Raw genomic sequence first — 15,525 nt, forward strand, 5'->3', positions numbered from 1 at the left:
CTCGATATATCCATACGAGTTAAAATCTAAAACTAGTTATTTTAGGTCTAGTTAGGTCGGGTCAGTCGGGTAAGTTCTTGGGGCAGGTATTAAAATCACATCCAATCCAAAACCTACCCAAAAATTATTCGAATCCAATTAAGATTACGACTCGCCTTGACACAATAATTAAGCATTACTCAAGTTTTAAAACAGACCTAACTCGACCCTTCTCACTAAACCCGATCTAAACAACTAAATTGACACTGCTAAATAGGACCTATTTTCGCAAAAAAGTGTATAACAAGCCTCCTATGCCAGGCCACACTCCCCTTAAAAAGAATTCATTCACTTGTCGATCATTCTCTTTCCCACTTTGATTAAACAAATATTCCACCATTGTTTGTATCTTCCAAGCTCATCCATCTAAATTCACACATTCTCTACTTAACGCTTTTGTGTGTTCAATGAATGCGTCAAACTTCATGGACAAACAGATTATGGACTTATCTCGATCAAAGAGCACTGACCTCAACAACAACAATGATTCCAATTCCCACGATTTCGTAGATCTGATGAATCCACAATCTGAAGAAGAGGGTACCAACGAAATTCGCCAATCTTCGTTGAACAATACCAATGATGAGATTTTACCCAACTACGATTTCCAGCCAATTCATCGCCCCGCCGTCCCTGCTGCCGTCGCTGATCCCTCGCCTGTTACCGCTACTGGCACTAAGTCTTGGAATTCCCTCGATTCTAAGTCCAATTCTACCTCTCTTAGAGTATGATTTCTCTCTTTATTCTCTTGTTCTGTTGATTGATTGAGGCATTTGTATGATTAACTTAGAGTTTTTTTTGTGAGTTTCTTGTTTGTTTGATTGGCAATATTTGTATTGTTATCTGAATTTTAGGATGAATGATGAAACTATGCCAATTTTTTTTTTTTTTTTTTTTTTTTTTTTTTTTTTTTTTTTTTTTTGTGGGTGTTTTTTGTTCAATGGGGTTTGGGAATTTAGTGAGTGCTTATGAAGTTTGATATGTGTAATCTCTAAGTTATGTCCGGAATCGATCGTAGTTTAGAGTTTTGCAACAAAGAAACTTTCCCCCTGTCGAATTTGGGGATTTACTGCAATTTTTGATGTGTTGTGATATAATTCAGCTTCTGTATTCTGTGGGAATATTTAATTTAGGAATCTAAGCTTTCTTGCAATTTGTAAATTTACATTTACAACGAGTTTGAAAATTATTGAGCATTGAAGCGTGGGATGACTATATGTAATAATCATTTTTAGTTCATGTAGCCGACCCCACTTATGGGATTAAGACTTTGATTGATTGAAGTGTGGGACGTTGATATATATATCATATGGAAAAATTGCATGAATTGGTTGTAGATGGTGGGTGGAAAAATTGATTATATTGTGTGCCTTATCGCTATGCTTTGGAGATTTTTAATTTCTTCTTTTGCCAAACAAGTTATGTTATTTACGATCATACGGAGCAGAAGATAAAATCAGCAGCCTATGGTGACTTGTTGACTAGTGCATGAATAAAGCATTCTAGTTTGAGTTTTTTTTTTTTTTTTTTTTTTAAACTATTTGGATGTATTCAATTCTTGGATTTGTGTTTTAAGCATCAAAAGAGGCAAAGCCAATCGAATAAATTCAGTAGACCATCTAAGGAGCTCTGGAGCTGTAAGATAACAGGCAGGAGGCTTATGGTTATTGCTGAACTCATATTTAGTGAAAAAAAAAGCTTCAGTGAACTGACTGTATATGAAATGGTAATGGGTAGTTTAAGGACAGAAAGAGAGATATCATGCTTCTTCTTTGCTTTTAACTGCCATGCATATCATGCAGTCATGTAACCACTTTTGTCATTTTGTGTGCAATTAAGGATTTTTGTTGAACCAATGTATTTTATTTTTTAAATAGAAAAATTCAGGGTGGAGGATATGAGATGTGTTAATAAGGAATTTTAAGGTTTATATAGCAATAAATTTAATTTGTCCAATTGCAGACCAGCAACCTTGAAGTTACTTGCTTAAATGAAGCTTTGTTGTATGAAAAATAACCAGATAGGTTCATTGTATAAAGAGTAACAAAGTGTAATGGTTTTATTTTAAAATACACTGCTGCTGCTGCTCCTCCACCTCCTCCAGCCATCTCCTTTGTACAAGCACCCCTACAGTTTTGCCTCTGTTTGAACACTGGCACACTGCTGGCCTCCACCAATGCTTACCCCCTTCTGACTGTCTGACTACCTCTTCCCTTATCCACTGTTGCTGCCCCTCCCAGCCCTGTCCTTGGTGAAAGAAAATAGCAGGTCTTGGCCACTCATGGGGGGCAATGTATGGTAAACTACAGCAGCTGCTCTATGGCTGGGCTGCATGCCTGTGGGTTGTTAGATATAAGCATCAAAGGTTGGGCGTTGAATGTGAGGAGGAGGGAGAATGGGTAATGGATAAGGAGTTTTAAAAAAGCCATATTACATTAAGGCATTTGAGTATTGCCTCTTGAGATATTGGGAGCTTATAAACAATGGCAAAGGGTGATTTATGAAATTTTGAAATATCTGGTCTCCCAAGAAGAATGTGCTTAATTTGAGCTGTAGTATGTAGAAAATATCGAATTTTATTTCTTTTTGTTTTTTTCCTCAACTCGAGAATGTTAGTAGCTCTTCCTTTTGCTGACTTTTTGCCGTTATGAATAATTCAGAGCTACAATTCCGTGGATCATGTTGAACCTGACAGAATAAGTTTTGAGAAATCTCACAAAGTAACTGATTCAGCAATTGTATCTGAGATTGATCGAACAATGAAAAGATATATAGACAGTGTCCTGAATGCCATTAATGGTCTAAGTGCACGGCTGTCCCAGCTGGAGAGTAGAACACGCCATCTCGAACACTCTGTTGATGAGGTGAAGGTATCAGTTGGCAATAGTCATGGGAGCACTGATGGGAAAATGAGACAACTGGAAAACATTCTTTTAGAGGTATTTACTGCCCTCTTTAACATAATTTCTTTGTTTTTAGGCCATTGTTGTTTGGATTAATGTTGTCGGTAGAGGTGTCAAAAACGAACCTGACCAAGAACCCAACCTGAAGCGGCAATGATTTGAACCCAACCTATACCCTAACAATGGGGTGAAACTAGTGACTTGTAACCTGAACTTGACGTGATCTTAACCGACAACTTATTTGACCGATACTTTATGACCTGAAATCGAACTTGCACCCGATCTGATAGTAACCGTCAACCGATTTAATCCGACCGACAACAATCCGAACCTGAACTAGTACCCGACCCAATTAAAACCTGTACCCGAGTCATGGAAGGTTTAATAAAATTTTATATACCTTTTCTCCCGCTTATATACATTTATTGGTGCAATTCTGTAAACCATCAATCCGATTCAGCTTATGTACCTTTTGTTCTCTATTACTCGTATATACGTTTAATAAAATCTTGATAATGCTTGATCAAATTATGGAAGGCGTAATTATATAGGTTTAACTTGACCATATCGATATTTATTAGAATTGAACTTGAACCAAAACCCGACTTTAAACTAACCTAAACACGAATGTACCATCTTATTAACCCACCCAAACCCGAACTTGAAATTAAACCCAATCTAAATTTGACTCGAATCGAATCCGACCTATATCCAAAAAGGCGAACGACCCGGAATAACCTCACCTGGAATTGACCCGACTCGAACCTGAATCTGATCTGAATCTAGATTGACTCGACATAACCTGAACCTGATTTAACCCGAGACTTGATTTGACTTAATCTGAACCCGACTTGAATACCCGAATTGATAGCTCCTGTTGTCGGTCACAATATATGGATTGCTGTCGTATTAGTAGTGTAGAATTTTTTCGTGTCTTAGTATATACAATAAAGCTTTTTGATCTCTGCAAATTGTAATTTTTTCGTCATTAAATATAATTTAGACGTTCCCTTATTATTGTAACATTTACTTATTAGGAAGTTTCACAAATATTGCAACATGCCCCCTCCTTTTTTTAATTGTAATGTACTCATTTTAGGATAATACAAATTTTTAAATAAGACCACTTTACCATGATATGAACACCTTCTAGTTAGGTTGGCCAAGGAAAGAGAAAAACTGGGATAGGGTCACATGCTTGTAGTGTGACTAACAATAGTCTTATGACGGTAAGACATTTTCACACAAATGTTTCTGGAATATATATATACTTCCTCTGTTCTTTTAATATCACACCATAGGGGTTGGACACACTTTTTTTTGGTAGCGGGGAAAAGGAAGAGAGAAAGGTAAAAATACAAAATTATCCATGTAATGTAAATATAAAGTAAAGATTCAAGTGTTAAAATAAGGGTTTTTTGGGAATTTGCAGTGTAAACAAAGATATTTTGTTTCTTAAGATGGATATGGTGCAGTATTTGTAAAACTTTCTTAAAAGACAAGTGGTGTAATATTTATGAAACTTCCTTAAAAGGCAAGTAGTGCAATATTTAAAAAACGAAGGAAGTATATCTTCTTTCACTCTTCAAATATAGTACTCCCTTACTTTTGTAAAACTAGTTGCTTTGTATTATACCTACAATCATGTTGACAACTATGTAATTTTTCCTCTCTTTTCTAATCCCTCCGTTTTCCCAAGTACTACACACTTTTCGTTTCCCTTTTTTTAAGCTATACTCACTTTTGCTTTATTCTTTTTATAAAAACTTTTATTTTATTTTATTTTATTTTATTTATTTTATTTCCTTTTTTCTTCGTCATCTACAACCCCACATTTTTTGGCCTAATTTTATTTAATAAATCTCATAGTCTTCTGTCTCTCTCCACTTTTATATAAAAGTACCCACATGCATTGTCCCCATTTCCACTTTTCTTTGGTTTGCATAATTACAATAACTTAGTATATATTCTGCTTAATGTAGGGAGTATTTTCAAACTAATTAAAATCTTGTGCGCTGTCGTTACCTAATACGTAGTATGTCTTAGTACAAAGATCGAGTGTGAAATTGCACTATGCTAGGTAGGAAATTATAATTTTATTTTTTTTTTCTTTTTTTTTGTGTGTGTGTGTCATACAATTTTTAAGAATTATTAATTTGTGGGCTTTAAGTATTTTTAATTTGTGGGCTTTTATTCCTAATAGCCGAGTCGGACGCTTGGACACGCACCCGTGTCGGACATGGGTGCCCGAGTCCAAGTAACATAGCTTATAAGTTATGTTATCTATAATTAAAAATATCATTGGTCAAAGTTTTGTCTCTTCATAAATGTGCCGGTGACTTGGGCACTTAAAAAAACTCACAAGGAGTAACACCTTTTTGTTTCCAAATAATGTATGTCTTACCAAATAAATAAAAGGTAGTGTGCGGAGAGAGTGAACAAAAGAGAATGAGTGGCATACTTGCCCATAGCTGAAAAAGGTCGCCAGAGAAGACTACCGGCTAAAGCAACATCCATGGCTTCAACTCTCCTTAAGCCTTGTGACTTAAAGCCCCATCATTTCACTTTTTTTTTTTTTTTTTTTTTTTTTTTTGGTTGATAATATTAGATCTAGGTCTTCTCTATCCATCTTTAGTACGCTTTTAAGTATGCTAAAATTGGACGAATGGGAGCAGTTGGAGTTTATGTCTTTAGTTTTTTCTATTATTTGTTGGTTAGTTAGGAAAAAGTGAGTGGGTGTAACCATGTAAGATAATGGTGTGGTTAAAGAACGACAATAGAGTAAAAGTTTGGTTGATATTTTTAGCTAATATTACACTTGTATTACCCTAAAACATAAGTTTTGGTTGTCTCCGGAGTCTAAGACTCCAATACATACCACACACACGGGATATCTTAATACCCACAAACTTTTGTTTAAACCTGGTTTACATAAATATTAGTGTGCCTCGAATAGTTTTATGGTAAACTTTTGCCAATTTGGTATAGCTTTTAAACTTGTTTGGGCTGACTTATAATTTGCAGAGATAATTATAAATTAAAATAGCAATGGGATAAGTTTTGTAACAGTATTATAGTTACACACTGAGATTTGATTTTTACTTATTTAAAGTGAATGACTATCGATGAAGCATAGATACCTTTATTTATATAAAGCTAACTTTTTACTTATATTGGGGTAACTTATGATCATTTTAGGACAACTTTTGTTGCAAATAATTCTCTTACAAGTCTTAACCAAGTTAGTTCCCTTTTAAAAAATACTCTTTAATTCTTTTCCTAAACTCCTAATGTCTAAAGAGACGCTTTGTCCTTGTACTAATTTTTGCGAATCTTTAGTAAAGTTCTAATTGTACCCTATAATAAACTTAATAGAATTTTTCAAGTAGTGACAAGTTGTACTCAAAGAAGGTAGTTATTATTTTTTTGCCAAGTATATGTCAACCTTACCCAATTTTATCTACTCGGTGACTCCATCTTCTGTCCTCTCTAATTTTGTACTCGTAAATTGGAACGCTGGGAACAAAAATTGAAACCAGATATGTGCTCAATTAATTTCTGTTATATGTGTAGTAATATTTACATCTCAGGTGCACAGTTTGATCACTCTGAAATTGGCGTTGAAAGAGTTGGGGAATGAACAGAGACTGCATAACTGTTTCTTAAGTCTCGAGTGTTTCTGACTATTTCTAAATTCGAGGATGTAGAAAAATGCCAAATTCTAATGGCATAGGTTTATTTGACACCTTTTTTTTTTTTTTTTTTTTTTTTTGTAAAATTATCTATTGTTGGCTGCATGCAATTTTATTTCCCTGCTCGATGGACATTACATCCCTTACCCCATTGATATTGGAGATTTATTGGATTTTTATTGTCACGAGACCTTGCTAGATTTCCTCATGATTGTTTTTTGTTTGTTTTTGTTTGCAGGTGCAAAATGGTGTGCATGATTTGAAGGACAAGCAAGAAGTCATGGAAGGTCATATGCAGTTAGCAAAAATGCAAATTTCTAAGGCAGAGCAGTCACCTGAACTTCCGAAGGCCTTCCATCCAGATCCTGTGCAGCAAATAGCAGCCTCTGCTCCTCCTCAGCAATCTGGTCTCCCACAATTTTCTGCTGCTGCTCCTCAGCAAGCTCCTTTCCCTTCTAATGCTCCTCCACCATCTCAGCAACACAGTCATCCTCCCCCTGGGACCACTCAATTTCCTTCAGGCCACATTCCACCAGGTCACATCCCGCCTGGGCCTCAGCGAGATGCCTATTTCTCACCACCTAGCCAGACTCAAGAAGCACCAAGCCAACAATATCAAATGCTGCCTCCAGCTCAGCACCAGCAACAATCCCTTGCACTTGCTCCACCGCCTCAACAATATCTATCAACCCTTACCCCACCTTATCCCCAGCCTCCCCAGCCTCCTCAACAACAGCATTCTACTGGTGTGGGTGCTAGCACTCCTCACATTTCACCTCCATTGGGACATCGTCTAGAGGATAGTCCATTTGTACCATCTCAGACTTACCCACCGAATCTCCATCAGTCAGCATCCCTACCAAGCAATACACCACCTCACTCCCAGCCATACTATGGAAGCCCTACTTCTATGTATGAGCCACCACCAACTGGCAGATCCAATTCTGGTATTCCATCTGCTTATGTTCCACCATCAGGGCCTGGTGAACAGTACCCGTATGGTGGACCTGCTTCACATTATAGCAGTGGCTTATCCATTAAAGCACAACCACATTCTCCCGTTGGGAGTGGCAGCAATTATCCTCAGCTTCCCACTGCTAAAATTTTACCACAACCTATTCCAACTGCTGCTGGGCTTGGTGGTGGATCAAATTCTGGAGGAAGTGGTAACAGAGTTCCCATTGATGATGTTGTCGATAAGGTGACAAGTATGGGCTTTCCCAAGGACGTTGTTAGGGCAACAGTTCGCAAACTTACAGAAAATGGCCAGTCAGTTGACCTAAATGTTGTGTTAGACAAGTTAATGAATGATGGAGAAATACAGCAGAGGGCCTGGTTTGGCCAGTGACCTGGTAATGTTTGGATGATCCCTTTGTATAGACGGGTTTGATGAACATTTTTCTGTTACCTAGTTAAGTATTTATTGTGTTAATGTTCTTTAATATTGCTTGTCATATTAATGGTTTTAATTCATTGCTGCTGTTTGATTTTATAAGCTTTAATAAGCTAAGGAGGGCAAAAAAAAATTTCTCTTTTCATTTTGATTATAATTATGGTTCCATTGGTGTGATATTGTGTACTTCTGTGTGGATCGTTTTTTGTGGAATGTTCTCAACTCTCAAGTAGCACTACTTCTGTAGTACTGATAGGTTTATAATGTGTGTGAAGCAAAGAGGTTTTTGTTGCGTTAGGTGGTTCTTTGCTTCTCTCTTTGCAAGTAAGAACATAAGCATCATTCTCTAGTACTAAGGAAGCACTTGCTATGTAATACTAATCAAGTCCTGCAATCTTTTCAACCTTTATAGTTAGCTAATGTATTTATTTCACTAGGTCCTTGGGCTCGATCTCCATGAGGAAGAGCCATTGTGGTAGAGCTAGAGAAATAGTAGTGAGACGGAGGCACGACCTAAGTGGCAAAGCAGCAACACATCACCACCAAAATTGTTTAATTGAATTACGATCTTTAAATTTATTTTTAACACAAAGGAAGCATGCATTACTTGAATCTTTTCAACCTTTATAGTTAGCTAATGTATTTATTTCACTAGGTCCTTGGGCTCGATCTCCATGAGGAAGAGCCATTGTGGTAGAGCTAGAGAAATAGTAGTGAGACGGAGGCACGACCTACAGTGGCAAAGCATCAACACATCACCACCAAAATTGTTTAATTGAATTACGATCTTTAAATTTATTTTTAACACAAAGGAAGCATGCATTACTTGGGCAGAGCCCTTAAAACTATTACATCCTAAAGTTCAAAGAAGCGATTATTTGCAAAATGCATTCTCTGAACATAGTCCAAAAACTAAACCAAATAACTAGAAACAAAGTCTTGTAGAAACAGTTTTTTAAACAAACCACTAGGAAAAGATACAATACTGTAAAGCCAATAAGCTGGATGAGAAAGAGCCTTGAGATCAGCAACATAAGCAGTTGCAGCGCTTATTGGGCTTACAAAATGATCAAGATGTCCTAAGCTCATATCCATAGCATACTTTGCCAGATAGTGAGCTAGGCTATTAAGCTCCCTTGGCACTGTGCTGAAAATAACAGTCATTTCCTTGTTGTTTAGAAGTCTAGAGACATCGATGATAACAGTTGCAAGCTCATTGTGCATATGATCACCTTCTCTGTTGAATAAAGTCCTGATAGCTTCTGCATCTGTTTCCACTTCCAGAAACTGAAGTGGCATTGCCCTCGCATAATTAAGGCCCTCCCTTAAGGCATACAGGTTTGAACCCAAAGCATTCGGGACATTGTACTTGCTTGAATACCCAAAATGCCATTCTCCTTTTACATTTATCTTTAAATTGAAAACAAGGGGAAATACAAATTCATCTTTGTAATCAACCAATTTTGTATATCTTTCGTTGACATGTCATAAAATTGCTGACTCAATTCTTCATCTTTCTTCCCAAAACAAGCTTCCTCTTCCTCTAATGAAATCACCACCGACACCTTTCTCCATCTTTCATTTGCTCACTAAAACCCATCAATGTCACCACCTACTTTCCCGTATGCTAGCTCACTGATACCCATCATTACCACCATCGACCTTCATGGCATGGGGTAATGGACATCCTTACCCTTTAGGATTAACCATTCCTTAAATTTACCCTTTTCATAGGGTTGTCATTAAATTAGGCGCCGAAGCCACCAGAGATGGTGGGGTTGTCAATGGAAGTGTTGCTGGAAGGTGGGTTGAGATCGAAGAGGGCAAAAGGTGGAAGCTTCAATGTTGGAGAAAGCTTAAATGGTGGAGGTGTGTTGATGGAACTCTAATCCATCTCAACACATTAGTCGAGCAAAGCATTACATGTAAATGAAACAAATTTAATTTGTATATTCCAAACCCCTCTTGTAATACCCCTCATGATTTCTTTAAAAGGTTTTTATATACTACTCATATCAACAAGATGGATCTTCCTTTTAGGGAGCTCATATGCTAAGATACCCCGCAGTTAAGCGTGCTTGGCTGGGAGTAGTCTTGGGATAGGTGACATCCCAGGAATTTTTCTCGGGGTACGCATGAGTGAGGACAAAATGCGCTAGAAGGACTTGTGTTGGTCTGTGAGGATAGTTGTTGGCCCTTGATGCATATTTCGTGATAATAAGCCCCTCCCTAATTTGTTTTGGGTCAGGGGTGTTACAAATGGTATCAGAATAACTCTGCGACCATGTGTTGATTGTGAATTGATGAGTGCCATTTATGGCACTCATAGGGTAGATTTGTTTGCAGTTTTATGCACGTTTTTACCCTTTTATGTTTTGTTTCTAGGTAATAATGTTTGGTTTGTGTGCTTATGTGTGGTTTTAGATAAATGCATGCTTTTAATGGTTTTCTTATTATTTTATTCATTTCTCGGCTATTCTCTCGTTTCTTTGTCTGTTTGACTTGTTTTGTATGTGTGTCGGGTTTCCCAGGATTCAAAATATCGAGGAGGAAGCTCTAGTGCAACCAAGGAAGCCAACGGAGCTAAGTTCGAGAAGCCAAGCAAGCTAGCAAAGCTCGGCCTAGCTGTTACAGCCCCGCGGGCGCGGGTTCGGAAGCCGCGAGCACGAGAAGGCTGCACCAAAATTGAGAAGTTTTCAAGAAGGAAGCCACCACAGGCTGGTCGCAGGCCCGGGCTATAGTCCCGCGGGCGCTGCATATCGACCTTGCTGCCCTGTTCCAATCATCTTCCTCTGCGGGCGTAGCCGATGATTCTGCAGGCGAGTATCCTTCTTTTAAGGATTCCATGATTGATTTTCATGCTCTTATTGGTGATGTGAGGCATGGTGGTGAGAGGAAGAGTCCATTTGTGAGACCATTGCTCCTATCCCTTTTTCTCATGTCCCCTTTTCAAGAAAATTTAACCATATCCCCTACATTCCTATGTCCCTCCCTTCTTTTCTCAATGAGTGTATTGGGGACCCTTTTGTCTATGATGATTTACATGTCCCTCTTTCGTCTTCTATTGAGGAAAATGGTGATTTTGCCACCCAAAAACATTTTGAGGAGAGTTTGCCTTATTTTTCTTTTTCTTCTTCTTCTTCTTCTTCTTCTTCTTCTTCTTCTTATTTTGTTGAATTTGCTTTTGATTCTTCTTCTTTTTTTTAGCATCTCTCTCCTCATTTGCGTGCACTATCCTTGTTGCACGTCCTCTTCCCCTCATTTGCCTACTTATTATCTTATGAGATGTGTAGTAGTGCATTTGACAAGCTCTTGTGATTGTTGCAATATTATTTACTAGAGCGGTCAAGCTTGGACCTTAAGCAAGCCTTTCTCGGGAAGTAACCCGTGTTTTATTGCTTTCATTTTCTTTTCTTTTTAGAATAGATTTTCTCTCATGGAAATGTTTGTGTGCCTTTTGCTAGGTACATGTACATGACTTGATATACTCTTTGCATTGGTTTGGATCGAGAATCAAGGAAGATTGACTCCTATTTTTGCTAGCATATGGAAAACAAGATTCAATTTTAGAGTAAATTGACTTTGAAAGGTTAAATTGGGTCATTTGCGGATATTTACACCCACCTAAATCCGGTAATATCTTTCTTTACTCTTTCTCTAATGATTGATGACTTGTTGGACATGTGTTGGTTTGTTGGATTGATTTCTTTCTTTTCCCCTCTCGTGGATTATTTGATTTATGTTTGAGCATGTTGTCTCATTGAAGCTTGGGGGAGGGTATTTTATCATGTTTGGTGGGATGTTGATTCATATATGCCATCCACAATTGTATATGCATTTCCATGTTTTTCTTGCTTTTGGAAAACCCAAAAAGATTTTTGTTTACTTCAAGGCAAGTTTGGTAAAAATGTGTTTTATGTTCTTATTTTGGACATTTATTGGTTGGACATGTGTTATTGAATGTGTACCTTCCTAAGTGGTAAATGTTTGCACGGTTTGAGAATGTCATTGGTTGATTCTAGGATACCATATACTAAGGTAGCCGAGTTCAAGAACTTTGGGTCCATGAAGCCTTAGTTCATTGAATGTGGTAAGATGGTGTTGCTTTCCATAGTGGATTTGAAGCCCTTGAGTTGGTATTTGTTATACACATCCCGTGAGAGGTACTTTTGTTCATGCCTTAATCATTTTTGTTGAGCGGCACCATTGGATCCTTAGCTATGCATGTCTTGACCTTTGGTTTGACTTCTAGCTTCCCAAGACCGTGACCGAGCCACTTTAGGGGAGGAAAAAGGTATCTTTTCATTTTCTTTAATGTTCCTTTTTATTTTGTTACATTCTTGTTTTCATTTGCATTCACCCTCTTTCTAACCCTTGTTCTTATTTCCTTTCTTTGTTACTAGCCTCATTACAAAATTTTGGTTGGATGCTTGTTTTGATGATCTAGTGAATACATGTTGGATTAAGTTCAAAAGTGTGTATGCCAAGATTGCAACTTGTGCTTATAGTTGTTTAGAAAATGCTTCAAGAAAGAAAAAAAAAAGAAGAAAGAAAGAAAAACCTCCGTTCAAGCTTGGGGGAGGGGCTCTTAGTTTGTGTTTAGAGTGTTTGTTGAATAAGCTTGGGGGAGATGATATTTTGGCATTTTTGTTTAATTTTTGGTGAATTCTTAAGTTTATTTTTGAGAGTAGGGGCCGCTCTTTTGCTTTACTTAGGAAATACCACCACCAAATTTTCAAATTTTTCCCCACCTTTACCCCAAGCCTTGATGTTACAACCAATAAAAGACCTTTAGACTCTAGAGAGGTTGAGTCAAAACCGGTGTAGGGAGATAGTTTTCAAGCCTGTAGAAAGAGTGTACACAGCTAAGATGTCGGGATAACTTTCTTATGCTTTTCATTTCTATATCTTTTTCCACTTCCTTCTAGGAATCATGAGAAGCTAGCTTCGGGGTTGATTTGAAACTAGTGGAGAGAACGCGAAAGTATGGTTGGAACGAGGGTGGATTGATTCTCCTAGAATTCTCTATGCTTAGCATATTTTATGTTTCAATCAACTATCGACATCTTGGAACATGCATACATTTGTCTATTTAGAAAGATTTGCAATCATTGGTGCTTGCTCCTATCTTTTGTCCAAATTGAAATTAGTGTTTCTCTTTTTCCTTTTCTTTTTATTGCCTTGCCTTGGTTTTTGCCAAGAGTTGTGGGTTAAACCTCTTAGGAAACCCCCACGAGAGCATATTGGTCCTCTAGAGCGATCTAAAGGGTTTAAAGGGCTTGATGCATACGCTAAATGCATCTGTGATTCCTACAAAAGTGAGGTAGTGTATATTCTCATCTCCCCTCTTCTTTTTTTGTTTTGAATAAATTCATCTCTTTCCCTTGGGTTTGATTTTGTTTTGCACGAGGACGAGCAAAAGTTAGCTTAGGGGAATTTGATGAGTGCCATAAATGGCACTCATAGGGTAGATTTGTTCGTAGTTTTATGCATGTTTTTAGCCTTTTATGTCTTGTTTTTAGGTAATAATGCTTGATTTGTGTGCTTATGAGTGAGTTTAGAGAAATTCGTGCTTTTAATGGTTTTCTTATTAGTTTATTCATTTCTCGGCTATTCTCTCGCTTCTCCGTCTGTTTGACTTATTTTGTAGGTGTGTCGAGTTTCCCAGGATTTAAAATATCGAGGAGGAAGCTCAAGTGCAACCAAGGAAGCCAACGGAGCCAAGTTCGAGAAGCCAAGCAAGCTAGCAAAGCTCGGCCTAGCTGCTGCAACCCCACGGGCGCGAGCTCGGAAGCCGCAGGCGCGGGAAGGCTGCTCCAAAATTGGGCAGTTTTTAGGCAGGAAGTCACCGCAGGCTGGCAGCGGGCAAGGGAAATTGTCCCGTGGGCGCGACATCTCAGCCTTGCTGCCCTATTCCAGCCATCTTCCTCCGCAGGCACAACCGATGATTCCGCGGGCGCGGCTCCTGCCCAAACAGCCCACGGCGTCCGTTATTGACTCGAGTTAAACCTAGGTCGTTGATTTCTAGATTCCTCGATCAAAACCAAATTTATATAAGCAAACCCAACCATAAGTATAGGGGTAAGTCCGAGTTGAACCCAAGGAAATGTGGTATATGCTAAAGTCTCTAGCTAAGCTATTCTGAAACCTAGGTGAGGGTTGGTTTAGCAAACTAAATAATGCAATTAAATGGATACAAGAACGAAATAAAGGATGCTAGGGAATTAGGATCCACATGCACTCATGACAATCACACTAATTGGGCAAGAAATCGACCAAGAATACAACGTGAGGGAAAGTAACAAATGCAAACAAAATCACTTAAAGAGCTATTTCCTAGGGTCAAGCTAGATGTCTCAACAAATGACTTCAAAGGAAAAATTGCAAAGCAAGATCAATCGATAATAATAGGTTCCAAATCAATTTTTCATATCAATGAAAACCATTATGCAATTTAGCTTGATAGTTAAGGTTGATTACTCCTCAAGATATCAAACACATGCACCAATTTCACCAACCAATTTAATCACAATGATGATCAATCCAATTTCCCCAATTAGCCATGAATTATCACTCATACATGCTTCACCCTATCCCTAACAAGTAATCTACTGACTACACATTGCAAATTTGAATAACAAAACTAATCTAATCACAAATTTCATCATCAACATTGTATTCAAAATATACTCAAACTTATCAAAAATCAAATCAAACAAACAACAAGTAATTCAATCAAATTAGAGTATCAAACATGAAATTGCATTAAAGAGTAAGGAATTCTTACAAAACTTTGATCAAAATCAAAGAGGAAGAAGATTGAAAGTAGCATTCATCAAAATCACCAAGTTTCTCTCTCTAGAATCTAAGAACAAAAGTTTCCCCAATTTGAGCTTCTCTCTCTTAAATCTAATTCTAAGCTAAATTAAAACTCATTATCTCTCTAGAAATAAAGAAATTCTATATATAGTAAAACTAACAATGGAAGAGTTAGTTGAACGTCTAAAAAGAACCCCAAATGGCGCGACCTCTCCTTCACAAGCGCGGCCTCTCAAAAATGGGTACAGAACAAGGGAAGAGGAGGTGCGCGGCCGCACCTCACACCTGCACGCCCGCTCCTCACTCGCGCGCGCTCGTGCCTGGGAGCAGGGCACACTAGTGGAAAAAATGCTATTAGCAACTGGCGAAAAGTGGCTTTTAGCAACTTGCATGTGGGGCTGCTATTGTGGGGGCTACTAATAAGAATATTATTTGCAACTGGCGCTTGTTCGTTGCTAATAGTAATTATTCGCAACTGGCGTAGTGCTAGGCCAGCTGCTAATAGTGGTTATTTGCAGCTGGCATAGTACTAGGCCAGCTGCTAATAGTCTATTTTTTTTTTTAAAAAAAAAAAAGACTATTAGCAGCTGGCTAAGGACTACGCCAGTTGCAAATAGTCATTTCTTTAAATAAAAAAAATTGCAATTTTTCCAAAATGATATACAGACTATATTAAATA

At 37.8% G+C, this 15,525-nt stretch overlaps 1 protein-coding gene across 4 annotated transcripts; it reads left to right on the top strand.

Annotated features, from left to right (window-relative positions):
- The first annotated feature begins 298 nt into the window (after nucleotides 1-298).
- LOC145576564 (uncharacterized) lies at nucleotides 299-8,592 on the top strand. 4 transcript variants are annotated; one of them, XR_014098449.1, is made up of 4 exons: nucleotides 299-764; nucleotides 2,700-2,978; nucleotides 6,873-8,045; nucleotides 8,465-8,553. XR_014098449.1 is itself a non-coding variant. In XM_081634299.1 (4 exons), the coding sequence occupies exons 1-3, from the start codon at nucleotides 447-449 to the stop codon at nucleotides 7,980-7,982; spliced, it is 1,707 nt and encodes a 568-aa protein (XP_081490425.1). In that variant the 5' UTR covers nucleotides 299-446; the 3' UTR covers nucleotides 7,983-7,986; nucleotides 8,465-8,592. The 4 variants fall into 4 exon arrangements, 3 of the variants coding, with proteins under 3 accessions (XP_081490425.1, XP_081490424.1, XP_081490426.1); XM_081634299.1 differs by having other exon boundaries at nucleotides 6,873-7,986; nucleotides 8,465-8,592; XM_081634298.1 differs by lacking the exon at nucleotides 8,465-8,553 and having other exon boundaries at nucleotides 6,873-8,206.
- Nucleotides 8,593-15,525: the final 6,933 nt, after the last annotated feature.

This window comes from Chenopodium album, chromosome 13 (genome assembly GCF_948465745.1).
Source record: "Chenopodium album chromosome 13, dcCheAlbu1.1, whole genome shotgun sequence".
Taxonomy (NCBI): domain Eukaryota; kingdom Viridiplantae; phylum Streptophyta; class Magnoliopsida; order Caryophyllales; family Amaranthaceae; genus Chenopodium; species Chenopodium album.